The sequence below is a fragment of the Heptranchias perlo genome, chromosome 2 (assembly GCF_035084215.1).
Source record: "Heptranchias perlo isolate sHepPer1 chromosome 2, sHepPer1.hap1, whole genome shotgun sequence".
In the NCBI taxonomy this organism is placed as follows: domain Eukaryota; kingdom Metazoa; phylum Chordata; class Chondrichthyes; order Hexanchiformes; family Hexanchidae; genus Heptranchias; species Heptranchias perlo.
The window spans coordinates 49,550,537-49,568,182 of NC_090326.1; the positions used below are offsets into that span (position 1 = coordinate 49,550,537).

The 17,646-nt window shown below is 43.9% G+C and overlaps 1 protein-coding gene across 2 annotated transcripts in view; it reads left to right on the top strand.

Moving 5' to 3' along the window:
• The window catches only part of drosha (drosha ribonuclease III), a 190,271-nt gene that overhangs the window by 87,300 nt on the left and 85,325 nt on the right, over window positions 1-17,646 (top strand). For both annotated transcript variants that reach the window (XR_010966622.1, XM_068001877.1), the window contains exons 17-19: window positions 2,382-2,489; window positions 12,405-12,543; window positions 12,661-12,721. Coding sequence is in view for 1 of the 2 variants with exons in the window: in XM_068001877.1 (XP_067857978.1) it covers window positions 2,382-2,489; window positions 12,405-12,543; window positions 12,661-12,721 (308 nt within the window). In the remaining variant the exon portion in view is untranslated. The remainder of the gene's footprint in view (window positions 1-2,381; window positions 2,490-12,404; window positions 12,544-12,660; window positions 12,722-17,646) is intronic.

The window sequence follows — 17,646 nt, forward strand, 5'->3', positions numbered from 1 at the left end:
AACTAAACAATATTTTTCTATTGACTGTTAATCCTCGCACAATGTCCTTAGACTCCCTACACCTTTGAAAGCCCTTTTTAGACCCAGTACACCTTCATGTACCCTGCTTAGACCCCATGCACCCTCGAACAGCCCCCTTCTTCCCCCTACACACTCGGGCACCTTCCTTAGATTTCATACACACTTGTGCACTCTCCTTACACCCTCAGAAATCCTCCTTAGATTCTGTACACCGTTGTGTACCCTCTTAAGAACCCATAACCTGTTGTGCACCCTGTTTAGACCCCGTACACGCTAGCCAACCATCCTTAGAGCCACTACACCCTCTTTAGAATCCTACACCCTCTAGCATCGTCCTTATACCTGTTAATCCTCGTGCACCTTCCTTAGATCCTGTACACCGTTGTGTATGTTCCTTAAACCCCATACACCCTTGCGCACCCTCCATAGACCACGTACACCCTCCTTACACACACACTCAATAGAAGAATTGTTGAAGTTTACAGTACAGAAGTAGGCCTTTAAGCTTATCATGTCTTTGCTGGAGCAATCCTAGTTTGACAGCCCTGCTCTCTCCCCGTGAGCTCTGCTTCAAAAATTTTTGCACTTTTCCCTTAAAAGATGCAATGGTTCATTGCCTAATTACTCACTATGGCAAATCATTTCTTGTTCCATAAACTCTTTGCATAAAAAAAATGTCTCCTAACCTCTGGCGTCACACTCTTAGTGCTGATTTTCCATTTATCACTTTTTGTCACTGACTCTCCAACTTGAGGAAATAGTCTTTCCCTATTTATCCTGTCAAGGCCCTTCATAATTTTTCAAACCTCCATTATGTATCTTTAGTCTTCTCTGCTCCAGTATCTCAAGTTGTGCTGCAATGGAAATCATTGGCAGCATGAAAATTGGAAAATTCTCCAATTCTCTAGTAGAGAGTGCCTGAATGGAGTTGAGGTGTTTTACACTCTCTGTCTTCTCCCTTCCTGCTGTTGACTCTTACTGGCATAAGCACTTGTTATCAAAACTTACAGGGAGTACTTAATGTTTAATACTGGCTGCCTAAACGAAAAGGTGTTTGATTCTCCAGCACTGACTTTTGTGAATACAAAAAGAAATAAGAAATGAATCTGCTCTGGCTTGTGGGTTGCTAGATGTTTTTTTTTGATGACAGAATAGTAGGTATGCAGAATATCTTTCCACCAAAAACAATTTAGCACTGTATCAATTTAAATCCCTTAATAATAAGCTGAATTATATCTGGTTATGGAAGAGTTTGAAGGTTATGAGGATAAGTATGCACGCACATAGTTATATGAACACTTAAAATTAATGAGATATTGATAAAACCACTCAGAAATGTCTGAATTGCAATGTGAAGTTAAAGATCAGCTTTAGCTTCAATAAATTTAGTCAGAAGTCAATCAATATAATTTTATTTAAGCAATAGCATAAAGGAAGGCGTGCATCTTTTAAATGGTTCTATCAAAGGCTTCCTATTCTGACACTTACAAAAGCTGACTGCTAGTAATTGCTGTGCCAACACTTGCAATTTACACTACATTTTCAGTTCATTATTGCTGCTAGATTCCAGATTTGTGGATATAATGATTTTGAGGAGCTTTGGCTAATTCTATGCTCTCTAGCCTAGGGACACTGAATTGATTGTAGTTCTTGTGCTATCATTATCATCCTGGCTGAGATCAGCTAACAGCACAAAGCACAAGTTAAATGTGGGATCTTCAAGGTCTCTGTTTCTCCTTGTGTTGTTTTTACTCATAGAGCCATTGGAGGAGGCAGTTTTTATTTGTCTTGACCAATTTTCTCCCTCTGTCTTCCCCCTTCCTGCTGTTGACTCTTGCTGGCGTACAGTTACAGCACACGTCAGGAATTGAACCTGGAGTCTTTGCTGGTCTTTATATTTTACAGCCACAATGCATCCAGTTAATCACAGAACCATCAAGGAGGCTTTCACAGAAATTCTTTTTATTTAAGGCTAAGAAAGTTCTTGAGTTGGGTGAAACCATGCAACTGCTAAGGGCTCTGCAGTAATTCTAAGCCAATCTCAAGAGTGTTTCAAGCAATGGTGGAAGGTGGCAACAGTGAGAATCTAACAGAAGGAATACAATGGTAGATCTTGACAAATTTGTGCTCCTGAAACAGAGCTTCTCACGCCAGGAACAGAAATGTATTAAAACTGATGGATGGAAAATCCTGCAGGCCTGCTAACCTCGGTGCCTGAATTCTTGATATGTACTCCCAACGTGCGAAACTCTGCTCCGGGACCACACATTTGTAAAATCAACTCTCTAGTGTATTTGGAGGGGAGGGGAAACTTTCATTGCTCCAGCAATTCTTCTTGCATGTGTATTTTTTTCTTCCAGCATGCCATGATGTTGCCAGTATTGACCCACCATATCCGATACCATCAGTGTCTTATGCACTTGGATAAGCTGATAGGCTACAAGTTTAAAGAACGTTGTCTGCTCCAGGTAAATATTCCTTAACTTGTCTTTTCCACACTGAGTGATTACTGAATCTCTAATGTTCAGGTTCTGTCCTGGCCAAAATTCCTACTTCAATCAACACCACCAAAAAAAGAGATTTAACTGTTTGTTTATCTCATTGCTGTTTGTGGGATCTTGCTGTGTACATAATGCTTCAATGTGCTTTACAAAGTGAAATACTTTTTTTGGAATGCAGTGACCTTTGTCTCTTATTCGGAGTTAAAACTCTAAAGTTTGTGTATCTGGCATAGGAATCTACACAGTTTCTAACTATTTGAAAGTTTTCCAATTATTGGAAAAAGTAGGAGCCTGACTTTTGTTACAACTCAATAGAGAATCAAATAGCCATTGAAAAACTGCAGGGATTTTAACTTGCTGCTTCTCTTTTATTCATCTGCTGACCCTTGTTTTCTCTGTGGATATACTGAGGACATTCAGTAGGTTTGTTTTAATGTTGCTATGAAGCTGTGACTTTTTTCTCCCTACTGTGGGTCTTTAATGTTGAAAACCTGGTGACACTCCATCCTTATAAATTACTCAAAAGGTTTGACCTTTAAGTCAGGAGCTGGTCTCCTATCCATTGTTGATTTGTATTCTGCATTGGAATTTGGTGCGACTGTTGAGATATCTATTCATGTACGAGCGTCTTTTAGACACTCTTATCCTGAGTATTTTTGTTTTAACAATGCCACTGGAAGCGGAGATTGCAAGTCTAAACAAAATCTGCTCTCAGTTGCCCTTTCACTGGGTTTTAAATCTTAAGACACATGAATATGGAAAGAATGAGATGTCGATATGGTTACAGATATCTCCCTTTTTATATTTTGGAATCCGTGGGGCAATTTAGATGAATTCAGTTGCTCTTAAAAGGGTAGATTATCCATATGGACACTTCCTATGCATGATAGGGCTTCAAGGCACTGCACACATTCATTCCTATCTCATCATATAGTCCCAGACTCTTCCATCACCATCCATGGGTATATCCTGTCCCACCGGCAGGACAGACCCACCAGAGATGGTGGTACAGTGATATACAGTCAGGAGGGAGTGGCCCTGGGAGTCCTCAACATTGACTCCGAACCCCATAAAATCTCATGGCATCAGGTCAAACATGGGCAAGGAAACCTCCTGCTGATTACCACCTACCGCCCTTCCTCAGCTGATGAATCGGTCCTCCTCCATGTTGAGCACCACTTGGAGGAAGCACTGAGGGTAGCAAGGGCACAGAATGTACTCTTGGGTGGGGGGCTTCAATGTCCATCACCAAGAGTGGCTCAGTAGCACCACAACTGACCGAGCTGGCCGAGTCCTGAAGGACATAGCTGCCAGACTGGGCCTGCGGCAGGTGGTGAGCGAACCATCACGAGGGAAAAACTTACTTGACCTCGTCCTCACCAATCTACCAGTTGCAGATGTATCTGTCCATGACAGTATTGGTAGGAGTGATCACCGCACAGTACTCGTAGAAACGAAGTCCCGTCTTTGCACTGAGGACACCATCCAACGTGTTGTGTGGCACTACCACCGTGCTAAATGGGATAGATTTAGAACAGATCTAGCAGCTCAAAACTGGGCATCCATGAGGCGCTGTGGGTCATCAGCAGCAGCAGATTTGTATTCCAGCACAATCTGTAACCTCATGGCCCGGTATATTCCTCACTCTACCATTACCAACAAGCCAGGGGATCAACCCTGGTTCAATGTGGAGTGTAGAAGAGCATGCCAGGAGCAGCACCAGGCGTACCTAAATATGATGTGCCAACCTAGTGAAGCTACAACTCAGGACTACATGCATGCTAAACAGTGGAAGCAACATGCTATAGACAGAGCTAAGCGATTCCACAACCAACAGATCAGATCAAAGCTCTGCAGTCCTGCCACATCCAGTCCCGAATGGTGGTGGACAGTTAAAAAACTAACGGGAGGAGGAGGTTCTGTAAACATCGCCATCCTCAATGATGGCAGAGTCCAGCACGTGAGTGCAAAAGACAAGGCTGAAGCATTTGCAAACATCTTCAGCCAGAAGTGCCGAGTCGATTATCCACCTCGGCCTCCTCCCGATATCCCCACCATCACAGAGGCCAGTCTTCAGCCAATTCGATTCACTCGACGTGATATCAAGAAATGGCTGAGTGCACTGGATACAACAAAGGCTGTGGGCCCCGACAACATCCTGGCTGTAATGCTGAAGACTTGTGCTCCAGAACTAGTCGCGCCTCTAGCCAGTACAGCTATAACACTGGCATCTTCCCGACAATGTGGAAAATTGCCCAGGTATGTCCTGTCCACAAAAAGCAGGACAAACCCAATCCGGCCAATTACCGCCCCATCAGTCTACTCTCAATCATCAGCAAAGTGATGGAAGGTGTCGTCGACAGTGCTATCAGGCGGCACTTACTCACCAATAACCTGCTCACCGATGCTCAGTTTGGGTTCCGCCAGGATCACTAAGCTCCAGACCTCATTACACCCTTGGTCCAAACATGGACAAAAGTGCTGAATTCCAGAGGTGAGGTGAGAGTAACTGCCCTTGACATTAAGGCAGCATTTGACCGAGTGTGACACCAAGGAGCCCTAGTAAAATTGAAGTCAATGGGAATCAGGGGGAAAACTCTGCAGTGGCTGGAGTCATACCTAGCACAAAGGAAGATGGTAGTGGTTGTTGGAGGCCAATCATCTCAGTCCCAGGACATTGCTGCAGGAGTTCCTCAGGGCAGTGTCCTAGACCCAACCATCTTCAGCTGCTTCATCAATGACCTTCCCTCCATCATAAGGTCAGAAATGGGGACTTTCGCTGATGATTGCACAGTGTTCAGTTCCATTTGCTACCCCTCAGATAATGAAGCAGTCCATGCCCGCATGCAGCAAGACCTGGACAACATCCAGTCTTGGGCTGATAAGTGGCAAGTAACATTCGCGCCAGACAAGTGCCAGGCAATGACTGTCTCCAACAAGAGAGAGTCTAACCACCTCCACTTGACATTCAACGGCATTACCATCGCCGAATCCCCCACCATCAACATCCTGGGGGTCACCATTGACCAGAAACTTAACTGGACCAGCCATATAAATACTGTGGCTACAAGAGCAGGTCAGAGGCTGGATATTCTGCGGCGAGTGACTCACCTCCTGACTCCCCAAAGCCTTTCTACCATCTACAAGACACAAGTCAGGAGTGTGATGGAATACTCTCCACTTGCCTGGATGAGTGCAGCTCCAACAACACTCAAGAAGCTCCACACCATCATGGACAAAGCAGCCCGCTTGATTTGCACCCAATCCACCACCCTAAACATTCACTCCCTCCACCACCAATGCACCGTGGCCGCAGTGTGTACCATCCACAGGATGCACTGCAGCAACTCGCCAAGGCTTCTTCGACAGCACCTCCCAAACCCGCGACCTCTACTGCCTAGAAGGACAAGAGCAGCAGGCACATGGGAACAACACCACCTGCATGTTCCCCTCCAAGTCACACACCATCCTGACTTGGAAATATATCGCCGTTACTTCATCATCGCTGGGTCAAAATCCTGGAACTCCCTACCCAACAACACTGTGGGAGAACCTTCACCACATGGACTGCAGCAGTTCACGAAGGCGGCTCACCACCACCTTCTCACAGGCAATTAGGGATCGGCAATAAATGCTGGCCTCGCCAGCAACGCCCACATCCCTTGAACGAGTTTTTTTTTTAAAAAGTCAGGTGCCATGTGGTGGACTGTTTTGGGGAGTTCACATGCAGGGAGACAGGTGGGATTGAGAGAGTTGCAGCAGCCATTTACAGGGAGGTGCCTACAGTTCAATTCAAACTTCTGCAGCAGCAACCTGAGTATCTAGGAATTTACAGAGCTGCCCAGCAGATGAACCCCCAGGTTTACACATGAAGCAGTGGAGGTGCTGCTGGATGCAAAGAAGGCTGCCCTGTTTGGCATTCCCAGTTACCCTTTCCCAGGGGCAGGAAGCAGTGCAACATACCTGAGAGGAGATAGTGACCAGAGTCCCTGGTGTTGGTAAGACCTTGCAGCAATTGCATAAAAAGATGGCAAAGCTGGGGAATGCTGTACCAGGTAGATGGCCCAAGTGGCCCATGAGGTTTTACCTGTCAGCCTGTTGAACATCTGCTGCTGCCCCTTGAAAAGCACTCAGGCAACCTTACAATTCTTTGCTTACCATGCATGCTGTTACTACTGCAGGGTTCACATTCAAGCTGCAACCAGCATATTCAAGCTGCAAGCTAGGACTTTCGTCACACTGACATCTTAAACCAAAAATCCTTCTTGCGGATCCTAGTTGCTACTTCATTCACTCGCGCACACACTGGGATGCAGGTTGGCTGCTTGAGAGTCACATAGGTGCTTCTTGAAATTATTTGTTCTTGGGATATAGGTGACTTTCAATTTCTCAACACTACTTCTTTGCTTCAAAATAAGTCGGCTCGTGACAGGACGGAACAAACGCAGTATTAAGCCTCAGACGGGAGACCATGTTGGTCATTATCAATACTGAGCGCACAGGTGGATAGTACGACCTCCATTCACTTACTCAACAACAGCAACTTGTATTTATTTAGCACTAATTACATTGATTAACATCCCAAGATGCTTCATGGGGCACAAGGAAAATGGGCGCTGAGCCAAGGAAGGAGAAATTAGATGAGGGAACTAAAGCTTGGTTGAAGAGGTTCTTTTTTAAGGAGGGTCTCAAAGGAAGAGTGGGAGAGGCAACGGGGTTTCGAGAGAGAATGCCAGTGTGGGAGCTAGGCGGATAAAGGCATAGCCACCGATGGTAGGGCAGGTTACACAAGAGGCCGGAATCAGAGGAAAGGAGAATACAGGGTGGGAGTGGCATGCTAGAAGAAGTTACAGAGATAGGGAGCAGTGAGACCATGGAAGGATTTAAAAACGAGGACAGAAATTTTAAATTTAAGACATTGTGGGACTAGGAGCCAACATAGGTCAGTGAGGATGGATGTGTTGGGCGAGCAGGACTTGGTGCAAGATTAGGATATAAGCAGCACAGTTTTGAATGAGCTGAAGCTTATGGAGGTCAAGGATGGGAGGTTTGCCAGGAGAATATAGCAGTAATTTGATCTGGAGGTAAGAAGGGTATAGATGAGGGTTTCAGCGGCAGATGGGCTGAAGTAAGGATGGAGACTGACAATGTTACATAAATGGTAATTGGCAAACTTTACGATGGAGAGGATATGAGGTTGGAAACTCGCTGTCCGGGTTGAACAGGGCTCTGAGGTTGTGAGCAATCTAGTTCAGCCCGAGACAGTGGTCAGGATGGGGGATGGAGTTGTTGAGAACATGAGTTTCTGGTGGGGGGGGGGGGGGGGTCAAAGAAAATTGGATAAATTTTAACTTCCAGCCAGGAAGGAAGCGGGGTTGGGGGGGGTAGGATTTCCGTGTGCAAAACCCAGAAGGTAAGTGGGTGGCAGATTGCGACCTTACCGAGGCCCATCAATGGCACTTCCAGGTTTTGCAGCCGATGGCTGGCTGTCAGCACTGAAAGGAGCTGCACATCAGAGTGGAGGGTAGGAGGGAGAGAGAGATCATCGAGCCTGGAAAAAATTGGAGGGAGGGTGGAGGTGGGGGAACGTGGACGATATCAGGGGTTCAGCCCCCATCGTGGATTGGGGGGGTCAGCCGATCGTGGGGGTCCTCTCGGCGAGGTGAGCTTGTTCGGCCTGGATGAAGCAATCCTGCTCCTTCGGGCTTACGAGCAGTGCAATAAAGGCACTGACCTGCTTTCACCTAATGTAATTTGGAGGCGATGGGAAACCTGAACAAGTACGGTTAAATTCATTATAATGTGGGGAAATGTGAGGTTATTCACTTTGGTAGGAAGAATAGAACAACAGAATATTTTTTAAATAGTGAGAAACTATTAAATGTTGGAGTTCAGATAGATTTGGGTGTCCTCGTACATGAAACACAAAAGTTAGCATGCAGTTACAGCAAGCAATTAGGAAGGCAAATGGCATTTATTGCAAGGGGGTTGGAGTACAAGAGTAAGGAAGTCTTACTACAATTGTACAGGGCTTTGGTGAGACCTCACCTGGAGTACTATGTACAGTTTTGGTCTCCTTATCTAAGGAAGGATATACTTGCCTTAGAGGCAGTGCTATAAAGGTTCACTAGATTGATTCCTGGGATGAGAGGGTTGTCCTGTGGAGTTTAGAAGAATGAGAGATGATCTCATTGAAACATACAAAATTCTGAGGGGGGTTGACAGGGTAAATGCTGAGAGGTTGTTTCGTCTGGCTGGAGAGTCTAGAACCAGGGGGCATAGTCTCAGGATAAGGGGTCGGCTATTTAAGACTGAGATGAGGAGGAATTTCTTCACTCAGAGGGTTGTGAATCTTTGGAATTCCCTACCCCAGAGGACTGTAGATGCTCAGTTGTTGAGTATATTCAAGGATGAGATAGATAGATTTTTGGACTCTAGGGGAATCAAGGGATATGGGGATCGGGTGGGAAAATGGAGTTGCGGCCAAAGATCAGCCATGAGGGGCTGTTTGGCCTACTCCTGCTCCTATTTCTTATGTTCTTTTCCTGACTCATTACTGCTAGTTGTAATGATGTGGACTTTTACTCAGTATATTGCTTTTGTTCCTGATTGTTGTTATTTAACCTATTCTCTCCCCTTACCTGTTCTAATAATTTTTTTGTTATAGTCTTCATTCTTCCTCTTGTTCTTATCTGCAGTTATTTCCTTCTGTGTTTGATCCTTCTGTGAGCTGCTATTTCCCTTTGGTCCAGTGCTGCTTCATTCTTGTCTCAAATCTTTTTATGTGCCTCTGGCTAACTCCCCAGGCCCAGATACTTTAATCTTCCCTCTGATCAATTCTTTAGCCTCTAGCACTTCTGTCTCTTACTGACATTTCTTTCTTCATACAATAGATGAACTTTCCATGTGTTAAGCTCTCTATATGTATTTTATTTCTATATGAATTTTAAGATCTTTACTTTCTCTTTCTGAGCTGTTAACTTTTATACAGTTGCAGAGCATCTGAGTGTATCCATATATATGAAGTTTCCTACAAAGCAGTTAAAACTGCAGTGCTCAATGTCTTTAACAATGTGTTTGTGAGGACAAAGTATAGGTCAAAAGTAGTTCAGAATTTTTATGAGAAAGGATCAATGTACATCACTGCACATTCTGTTCACCCTACTGTTGGTTCCATAATTAGAATCCTGTTTTGTACAGGATAGCGAGCAAAATAAGAGTAAAGGCTGTTTCTTATATAAACATGTGTTAAGCAGGGCACTTATTGTTTGAGGACAGCATATGATTCGGAATATATTGTTTGCACCCTACAGAAACACACTAGGTGCAAAAAATACGAGAATGTATGTTGTTCTGCTCAATTAATGACCTAAAGAAATCACAGTATCAGAAAATGCACATTTAAAATCAGATGTCTCTACTTTTTTTTGTGGCCCATTAGTTACAGAGGTATGCAGGCAACCTATTTTTGATTGAAAGAGTAATTTGTGTCTCAAGGTATTTGCACCAGGTTTACCACTAATACAATCTTGAAGAGTATAGAGATTGCCGGAGTAGAGTTAAGAGAGAAATCAGGAGGGCAAAAAGGGGACATGAGATTGCTTTGGCAGATAAGGCAAAGGAGAATCCAAAGAGCTTCTACAAATACATAAAGGGCAAAAGAGTAACTAGGGAGAGAGTAGGGCCTCTTAAGGATCAACAAGATCATCTATGTGCGGAACCACAAGAGATGGGTGAGATCCTAAATGAATATTTCACATCGGTATTTACGGTTGAGAAAGGCATGGATGTTAGGGAACTTGGGGAAATAAATAGTGATGTCTTGAGGAGTGTACATATTACAGAGAGGGAGGTGCTGGAAGTCTTAACGCGTATCAAGGTAGATAAATCTCCGGGACCTGATGAAATGTATCCCACGACGTTATGGGAGGTTAGGGAGGAAATTGCGGGTCCCCTAGCAGAGATATTTGAATCATCGACAGCTACAGGTGAGGTGCCTGAAGATTGGAGGGTAGCAAATGTTGTGCCTTTGTTTAAGAAGGGCAGCAGGGAAAAGCCTGGGAACTACAGACCGGTGAGCCTGACATCCGTAGTAGGTAAGTTGTTAGAGGGTATTCTGAGAGACAGGATCTACAGGCATTTGGAGAGGCAGGGACTGATTAGGAACAGTCAGCATGGTTTTGTGAGAGGAAAATCATGTCTCACGAATTTGATTGAGTTTTTTGAAGGGGTAACCAAGAAGATAGATGAGGGCTGTGCAGTAGACGTGGTCTACATGGACTTCAGCAAAGCCTTTGACAAGGTACCGCATGGTAGGTTGTTACATAAGGTTAAATCTCACGGGATCCAAGGTGAGGTAGCCAATTGGATACAAAATTGGATTGACGACAGAAGACAGAGGGTGGTTGTAGAGGGTTGTTTTTCAAACTGGAGGCCTGTGACCAGCGGTGTGCCTCAGGGATCGGTGCTGGGTCCGCTGTTATTTGTTATTTATATTAATGATTTGGATGAGAATTTAGGAGGCATGGTTAGTAAGTTTGCAGATGACACCAAGATTGGTGGCATTGTGGACAGTGAAGAAGGTTATCTAGGATTGCCACGAGATCTTGATAAATTGGGCCAGTGGGCCGATGAATGGCAGATGGAGTTTAATTTAGATAAATGTGAGGTGATGCATTTTGGCAGATCGAATCGGGCCAGGACCTACTCCGTTAATGGTAGGGCGTTGGGGAGAGTTATAGAACAAAGAGATCTAGGAGTACAGGTTCATAGCTCCTTGAAAGTGGAGTCACAGGTGGATAGGGTGGTGAAGAAGGCATTCAGCATGCTTGGTTTCATTGGTCAGAACATTGAATACATGAGTTGGGATGTCTTGTTGAAGTTGTACAAGACATTAGTAAAGCCACACTTGGAATACTGTGTACAGTTCTGGTCACCCTATTATAGAAAGGATATTATTAAACTAGAAAGAGTGCAGAAAAGATTTACTAGGATGCTACCGGGACTTGATGGTTTGACTTATAGGGAGAGGTTGGATAGACTGAGACTTTTTTCCCTGGAGAGTAGGAGGTTTAGGGGTGATCTTATAGAAGTCTATAAAATAATGAGGGGCATAGATAAGGTAGATAGTCAAAATCTTTTCCCAAAGGTAGGGGAGTCTATAACGATTTAAGGTGAGAGGGGAGAGATACAAAAGGGTCCAGAGGGGCAATTTTTTCACTCAAAGGGTGGTGAGTGTCTGGAACGAGCTGCCAGAGGCAGTAGTAGAGGCGGGTACAATTTTGTCTTTTAAAAAGCATTTGGACAGTTACATGGGTAAGATGGGTATAGAGGGATATGGGCCAAGTGCAGGCAATTGGGACTAGCTTAGTGGTATAAACTGGGCGACATGGACATGTTGGGCCGAAGGGCCTGTTTCCATGTTGTAAACTTCTATGATTCTATGATTCTAATCAAAATGTAAAATGTTGCCCACTGTGTGTGAATATCTGACAACTCAGGATTTGCTTTAATATTAATCTTCTCTTTCCCCCCCCCCACCCAAAATAAAATACACACACATCCTGCCAGCATTATATTTCATATCATTATCCCCCATTGGGACTACATTTTTGAGACTTCCTCTCATGCAACATGTGTGGTATTGTACTGTGGGAGGAATTAAGAGAAAACTTTTTTACTTGGAGGAAGTACTTCTAAGAATAGGAAAAGTTTTCTTATTTTGTTAAAAAAAAAATTCCAAAGTTGTTCTTTCCAAGGTAAATCGATGGTGGAACTATTATGTGCTTTATTTATTGGTGATATATTATTGCACCTTTGACTTTCTATTAAATATTTTTTTTAAATGTTTATTTCTACATCCCATGCTTACCTCTGTTTTAGCTTGCAATGACCCACCCGAGCCACCACCTGAATTTCGGAATGAACCCAGACCATGCAAGAAACTCCTTGTCAAACTGTGGCATTCGGCAACCCAAGTATGGGGACAGAAAGGTCCATCACATGTATATGAGGAAGAAAGGTAAAGGAGAAACTGAATCACAACAGCAATTGGGTCACTTTTATCCAATATTTCAATAGTTTGCCTTTGTCAGTGAATCACCCCCACACTTCCTGTTCCTGTGTTCCTTTTTAACAGGCATAAATACCTTAATAAACATTATGTCACGCCTTGGTCAAGATGATCCAACTCCTTCAAGGTATGTGCATGATTTTTTTTTAAAAACCTTGTGGTTTACCTCAGCCACTAAAGTATTGCCAAAAAAAACCTATGTCAAGACTTAATAAACTGTAATCCCGCAATCATTTTCTTTGGTTCCTATGTAAGCATTTCCCAGTAACTAGAAAACATTAAGGGGTCGAGTTTCCGCTTGTTTACACTAGTAATATTAGTGTAATCCGGGTGAAATCAGCCGAACCAGTGCAAAAGATCAGGGAATTTTAAACGTAAGTGAGTTACGCCCAAAACCACTTACGTTTATGTTTTCCGCGATTTTTTTACGTTGGTTTAAGATTCACTTTGCCCAGAACAAGCCTTGTCCACAAAACTGGCCACACCCCCAGGTCAATATTGCGCGATTCCATCGATTGCACAGGTTCATGAAGGCTCTTCAATTGCGCTCATTTTCTTAGGCGCACAGGCACGTTTTGAATGTTTGTTTTTTTCATATCAAAAAATATCAAAACTCGAGCTGGGGAGCACAGAAGCAGAAAATCGCAGCCATGTTTTGTAATATTCCATGGATTTTGTGGGCTGTGAATACAGAAAAACATTTCTCAACCTGAAAAGTTAACTGAATTGGCAGACAACTTGAGCTAATACTGAAACCCAGATCTCTGCTATCGGCTAGGTGTGATAGGATGCTTCTGCTGCTCCAAATATACCACTTACAAACGGATGTGTTTAATATCGAGATCTCCCATCCGAGACAAGATCTGTCACAATAAACCTTTCTCGAACATTGAAGCAGTAAGTCATGGATGCCACTAGTGCCGAGTTATCACAATTATAATGGTGGCACAGAGCATAAGTCACCTGGAAGTTATCAGGGCAATCTACTTAGGATATAAATTATATTCCAAAGCTCCTTGTCATTTATACTCTTATTTAAATAATTAGAAAGGTGAATCTTCGTCAGGCCTTAATGTTGTTGTTTTCATAATTTTCAGATATAGCAATCCTGCAAAAATCAGAGTTTGTAATAGGTTTTGAGGTTTGATGCATTCATTTAATCATTACCAGATTTAAACAAATACAACATTAAAATTTTTGCTTTCTAAATGTTGTAATCTTTACTTAAAGAATATGAAAATGAAAGACATGGGGTGAGGTGGGGGGGGGGTGTAAAAAAGCTGAAATAAAACCAGAAAATACTGGAAAAATTTAGCAGGTCAGGCAGCATCTGTGGCGAGAGGAAGGTAGAGTTAACATTTCAGGTCGATGACCTTTCATTAGAACTGGGAGATGTTACATCATAAGGTGGAACAGAGCCAGGGAAAAGGGGGTGGGGATCGAAAAAAAGAAGTCTGTGATTTGGGTGGAGGACAGGAAATAAAAAATACTGCCCTGTCTACGTACGAGATCTTGGTTAGGCCTTATCTAGATGCTTAAATGACACAAGTAATAATGGTGTGACAAAAAGAGGCAATAATGAGAGAAATTAAAGAAATAAAAGATGTATCCAGGACCCAGAGAATATGCAAATGGTTACAGCAGAATAACAGAGTGGGAGGGGAGCGTGGAATATCTGGCAATAGGGAGAATGCTCCAGTGGCCTGGGAATATGGTGGATGAAAAAGGCAAGTGACACCAGGGGTGAAGTCCAACCCGTCGGCCGTGTACCGATGGGGGAACTCATCCCAGGCACCAGCCCACAAACTCCCCATTCCAGGAAGCATTGATGCACCCATCCTACATTTACCAGCACCTGCTGCCTGAGAGAAAATGGGAACTTTGGTTAAGGTCTAAAGTTGTTACAGCCAATTGTAAGGCCAGTAGAAAGATGAGGTGCTGTTCTTGAGTTTGCATTGATTTGAGCTTCATTGGATCAGTGTAGGAGGCCAAGGACAGAGATTTAGTGGCGAACGATCGGAAGCTCAGGGTCACACTTGCGACGGAATGGAGATATTCAGCAAGGCGATCACCCACAGTTTTCTAGACGAGGCCTAGCGAATGGACAGAACAGTATTTTTGTTTTGTATTTAATTGTCCTGACACTCTATTTGCTTTTGCAATAACGTTGTAACAACTGGTCATGGGCTATCAAAGATTCATGCACTATAACACCCAGGTCCTTCTCCCATTCAGCAGCCTTGAGCAGGCAACCCTGCATGGTATACATTTGCTTAGCATTTCCCCTACCCAGTGTATAATTCTATATTTACTATATGCAGCTGCCTAGATCCGAAGCTCTGGAATTCCCTCCCTAAGCCTCTCTACCACTCTCCTTCTTTAAGACACTCCTTAAAACCTACGTCTTTGACCAAGACCTGTTCTAATATCTTCTTACATGGCTCGGTGTCAAATTTTGTTTGATAACACTCCTGTGAAACACCTTGGGTGATTTTACTCTGTTAAAGGCGCTATATAAATGCAAGTTGTTGTTATATTAAAAGACATGTCAGATACGGGCCCAAGATGTCAGCCTTGGCTCATTGGTAGCACTCTCATCTCTGAGTCAGAAGGTTGTGCTTTCAAGCCCCACTCCAGAGACTTGAGCACATCAGTAGGATGCCACTCCAGTGCAGTATTGAGGGAGTGCTGCACTGTTAGAGGAGCCATCATTCGAATGAGATGTTAAGTTAACGCCCTGTGTGCCCCCTCAGCTGGACGTAAAAAAATCCCATGGCTCTTTTCAAAGAAGAACAGGGGAGTTCTCCCAGTGTCCTGGCCAATGTTTATCCCTCAACCAGTGTCACGAAAACAGATTATTTGGTCATTATCTCGTTGCTATTTGTGGGACCTTGCTGTGTCCAAATTGGCTGCCGTGTTCCCTACAATACGACAGTGACTATACTTCATAAAGTACTTAATTGGCTGTAAAGTGCTTTGGGACGTCCTGAGATCATGAAAGACGCTATAAAAATGCAAGTCATTTTTTCCTTCTTATTTCCCGCATTGCGTTTACGTCCATGTGCAATCTATTTTTCTCCTCTAAGAGCACTTATCTTTGTATCATCCACAAACATGTGAACAGTTTTCCTGTTGCCTTCATCCATAGAATCATAGAAGTTTACAACATGGAAACAGGCCCTTCGGCCCAACATGTCCATGTCGCCCAGTTTATACCACTAAGCTAGTCCCAATTTCCTGCACTTGGCCCATATCCCTCTATACCCATCTTACCCATGTAACTGTCCAAATGCTTTTTAAAAGACAAAATTGTACCTGCCTCCACTACTGCCTCTGGCAGCTCGTTCCAGACACTCACCACCCTTTGAGTGAAAAAATTGCCCCTCTGGACCCTTTTGTATCTCTCCCCTCTCACCTTAAATCTATGCCCCCTTGTTATAGACTCCCCTACCTTTGGGAAAAGATTTTGACTATCTACCTTATCTATGCCCCTCATTATTTTATAGACTTCTATAAGATCACCCCTAAACCTCCTACTCTCCAGGGAAAAAAGTCTCAGTCTATCCAACCTCTCCCTATAAGTCAAACCATCAAGTCCCGGTAGCATCCTAGTAAATCTTTTCTGCACTCTTTCTAGTTTAATAATATCCTTTCTATAATAGGGTGACCAGAACTGTACACAGTATTCCAAGTGTGGCTTTACTAATGTCTTGTACAACTTCAACAAGACATCCCAACTCATGTATTCAATGTTCTGACCAATGAAACCAAGCATGCTGAATGCCTTCTTCACCACCCTATCCACCTGTGACTCCACTTTCAAGGAGCTATGAACCTGTACTCCTAGATCTCTTTGTTCTATAACTCTCCCCAACGCCCTACCATTAAGCGAGTAGGTCCTGGCCCGATTCGATCTACCAAAATGCATCACCTCACATTTATCTAAATTAAACTCCATCTGCCATTCATCGGCCCACTGGCCCAATTTATCAAGATCCTGTTGCAATCCTAGATAACCTTCTTCACTGTCCACAATGCCACCAATCTTGGTGTCATCCAGATCACTGGTAAAGCTGGTAAAGAGCATTGGTCCTGACATCTCTGCGGGACTCTACTAGTAAATGGTCCCCATGCAGAGCCGTTTTCATTAATGATGTGGAGATGCCGGTGATGGACTGGGGTTGACAAATGTAAACAATCTTACAACACCAAGCTATAGTCCAACAATTTTATTTGAAAATCACAAGCTTTCGGAGGCTTCCTCCTTCGTCAGGTGAATGTCAGGAAATCCTTGAACCTTTCGCATTTATATTCAGAGAACAATACCTGGTGATTACAGATAATCATTCCAACTGCCCGTTGTCAAGGCGATCAAAGTGTTCAGACAGAGAGGTGTTACCTACAAGACCACCGAATACACAAACAGCCAGAACACAAAACAGAGAGAGGGGGAAACATCCGAAAGTAAGAGAAAGACTGAAAATGACCCGTTGAATTAAAAACAGATAACTTTTATTCGCTGGTGGGGTTACGTGTAGCGCGACATGAACCCAAGATCCCGGTTGAGGCCGCCCTCATGGGTGCGGAACTTGGCCATCAATTTCTGCTCGACGATTTTGCGTTGTCGTGTGTCTCGAAGGCCGCCTTGGAGAACGCTTACCCGAAGATCGGTGGCTGAATGTCCTTGACTGCTGAAGTGTTCCCCGACTGGGAGGGAACCCTCCTGTCCGGCGATTGTTGCGCGGTGTCCGTTCATCCGTTGTCGCAGTGTCTGCATGGTCTCGCCAATGTACCATACTCCGGGGCATCCTTTCCTGCAACGTATGAGGTAGACAACGTTGGCCGAGTCACAGGAGTATGAACCATGTACCTGGTGGGTGGTGTCCTCTCGTGTGATGGTGGTATCTGTCGATGATCTGGCATGTCTTGCAGAGGTTGCCGTGGCAGGGTTGTGTGGTGTCGTGGACGCTGTTCTCCTGAAAGCTGGGTAATTTGCTGCGAACGATGGTCTGTTTGAGGTTGGGTGGCTGTTTAAAGGCGAGTAGTGGAGGT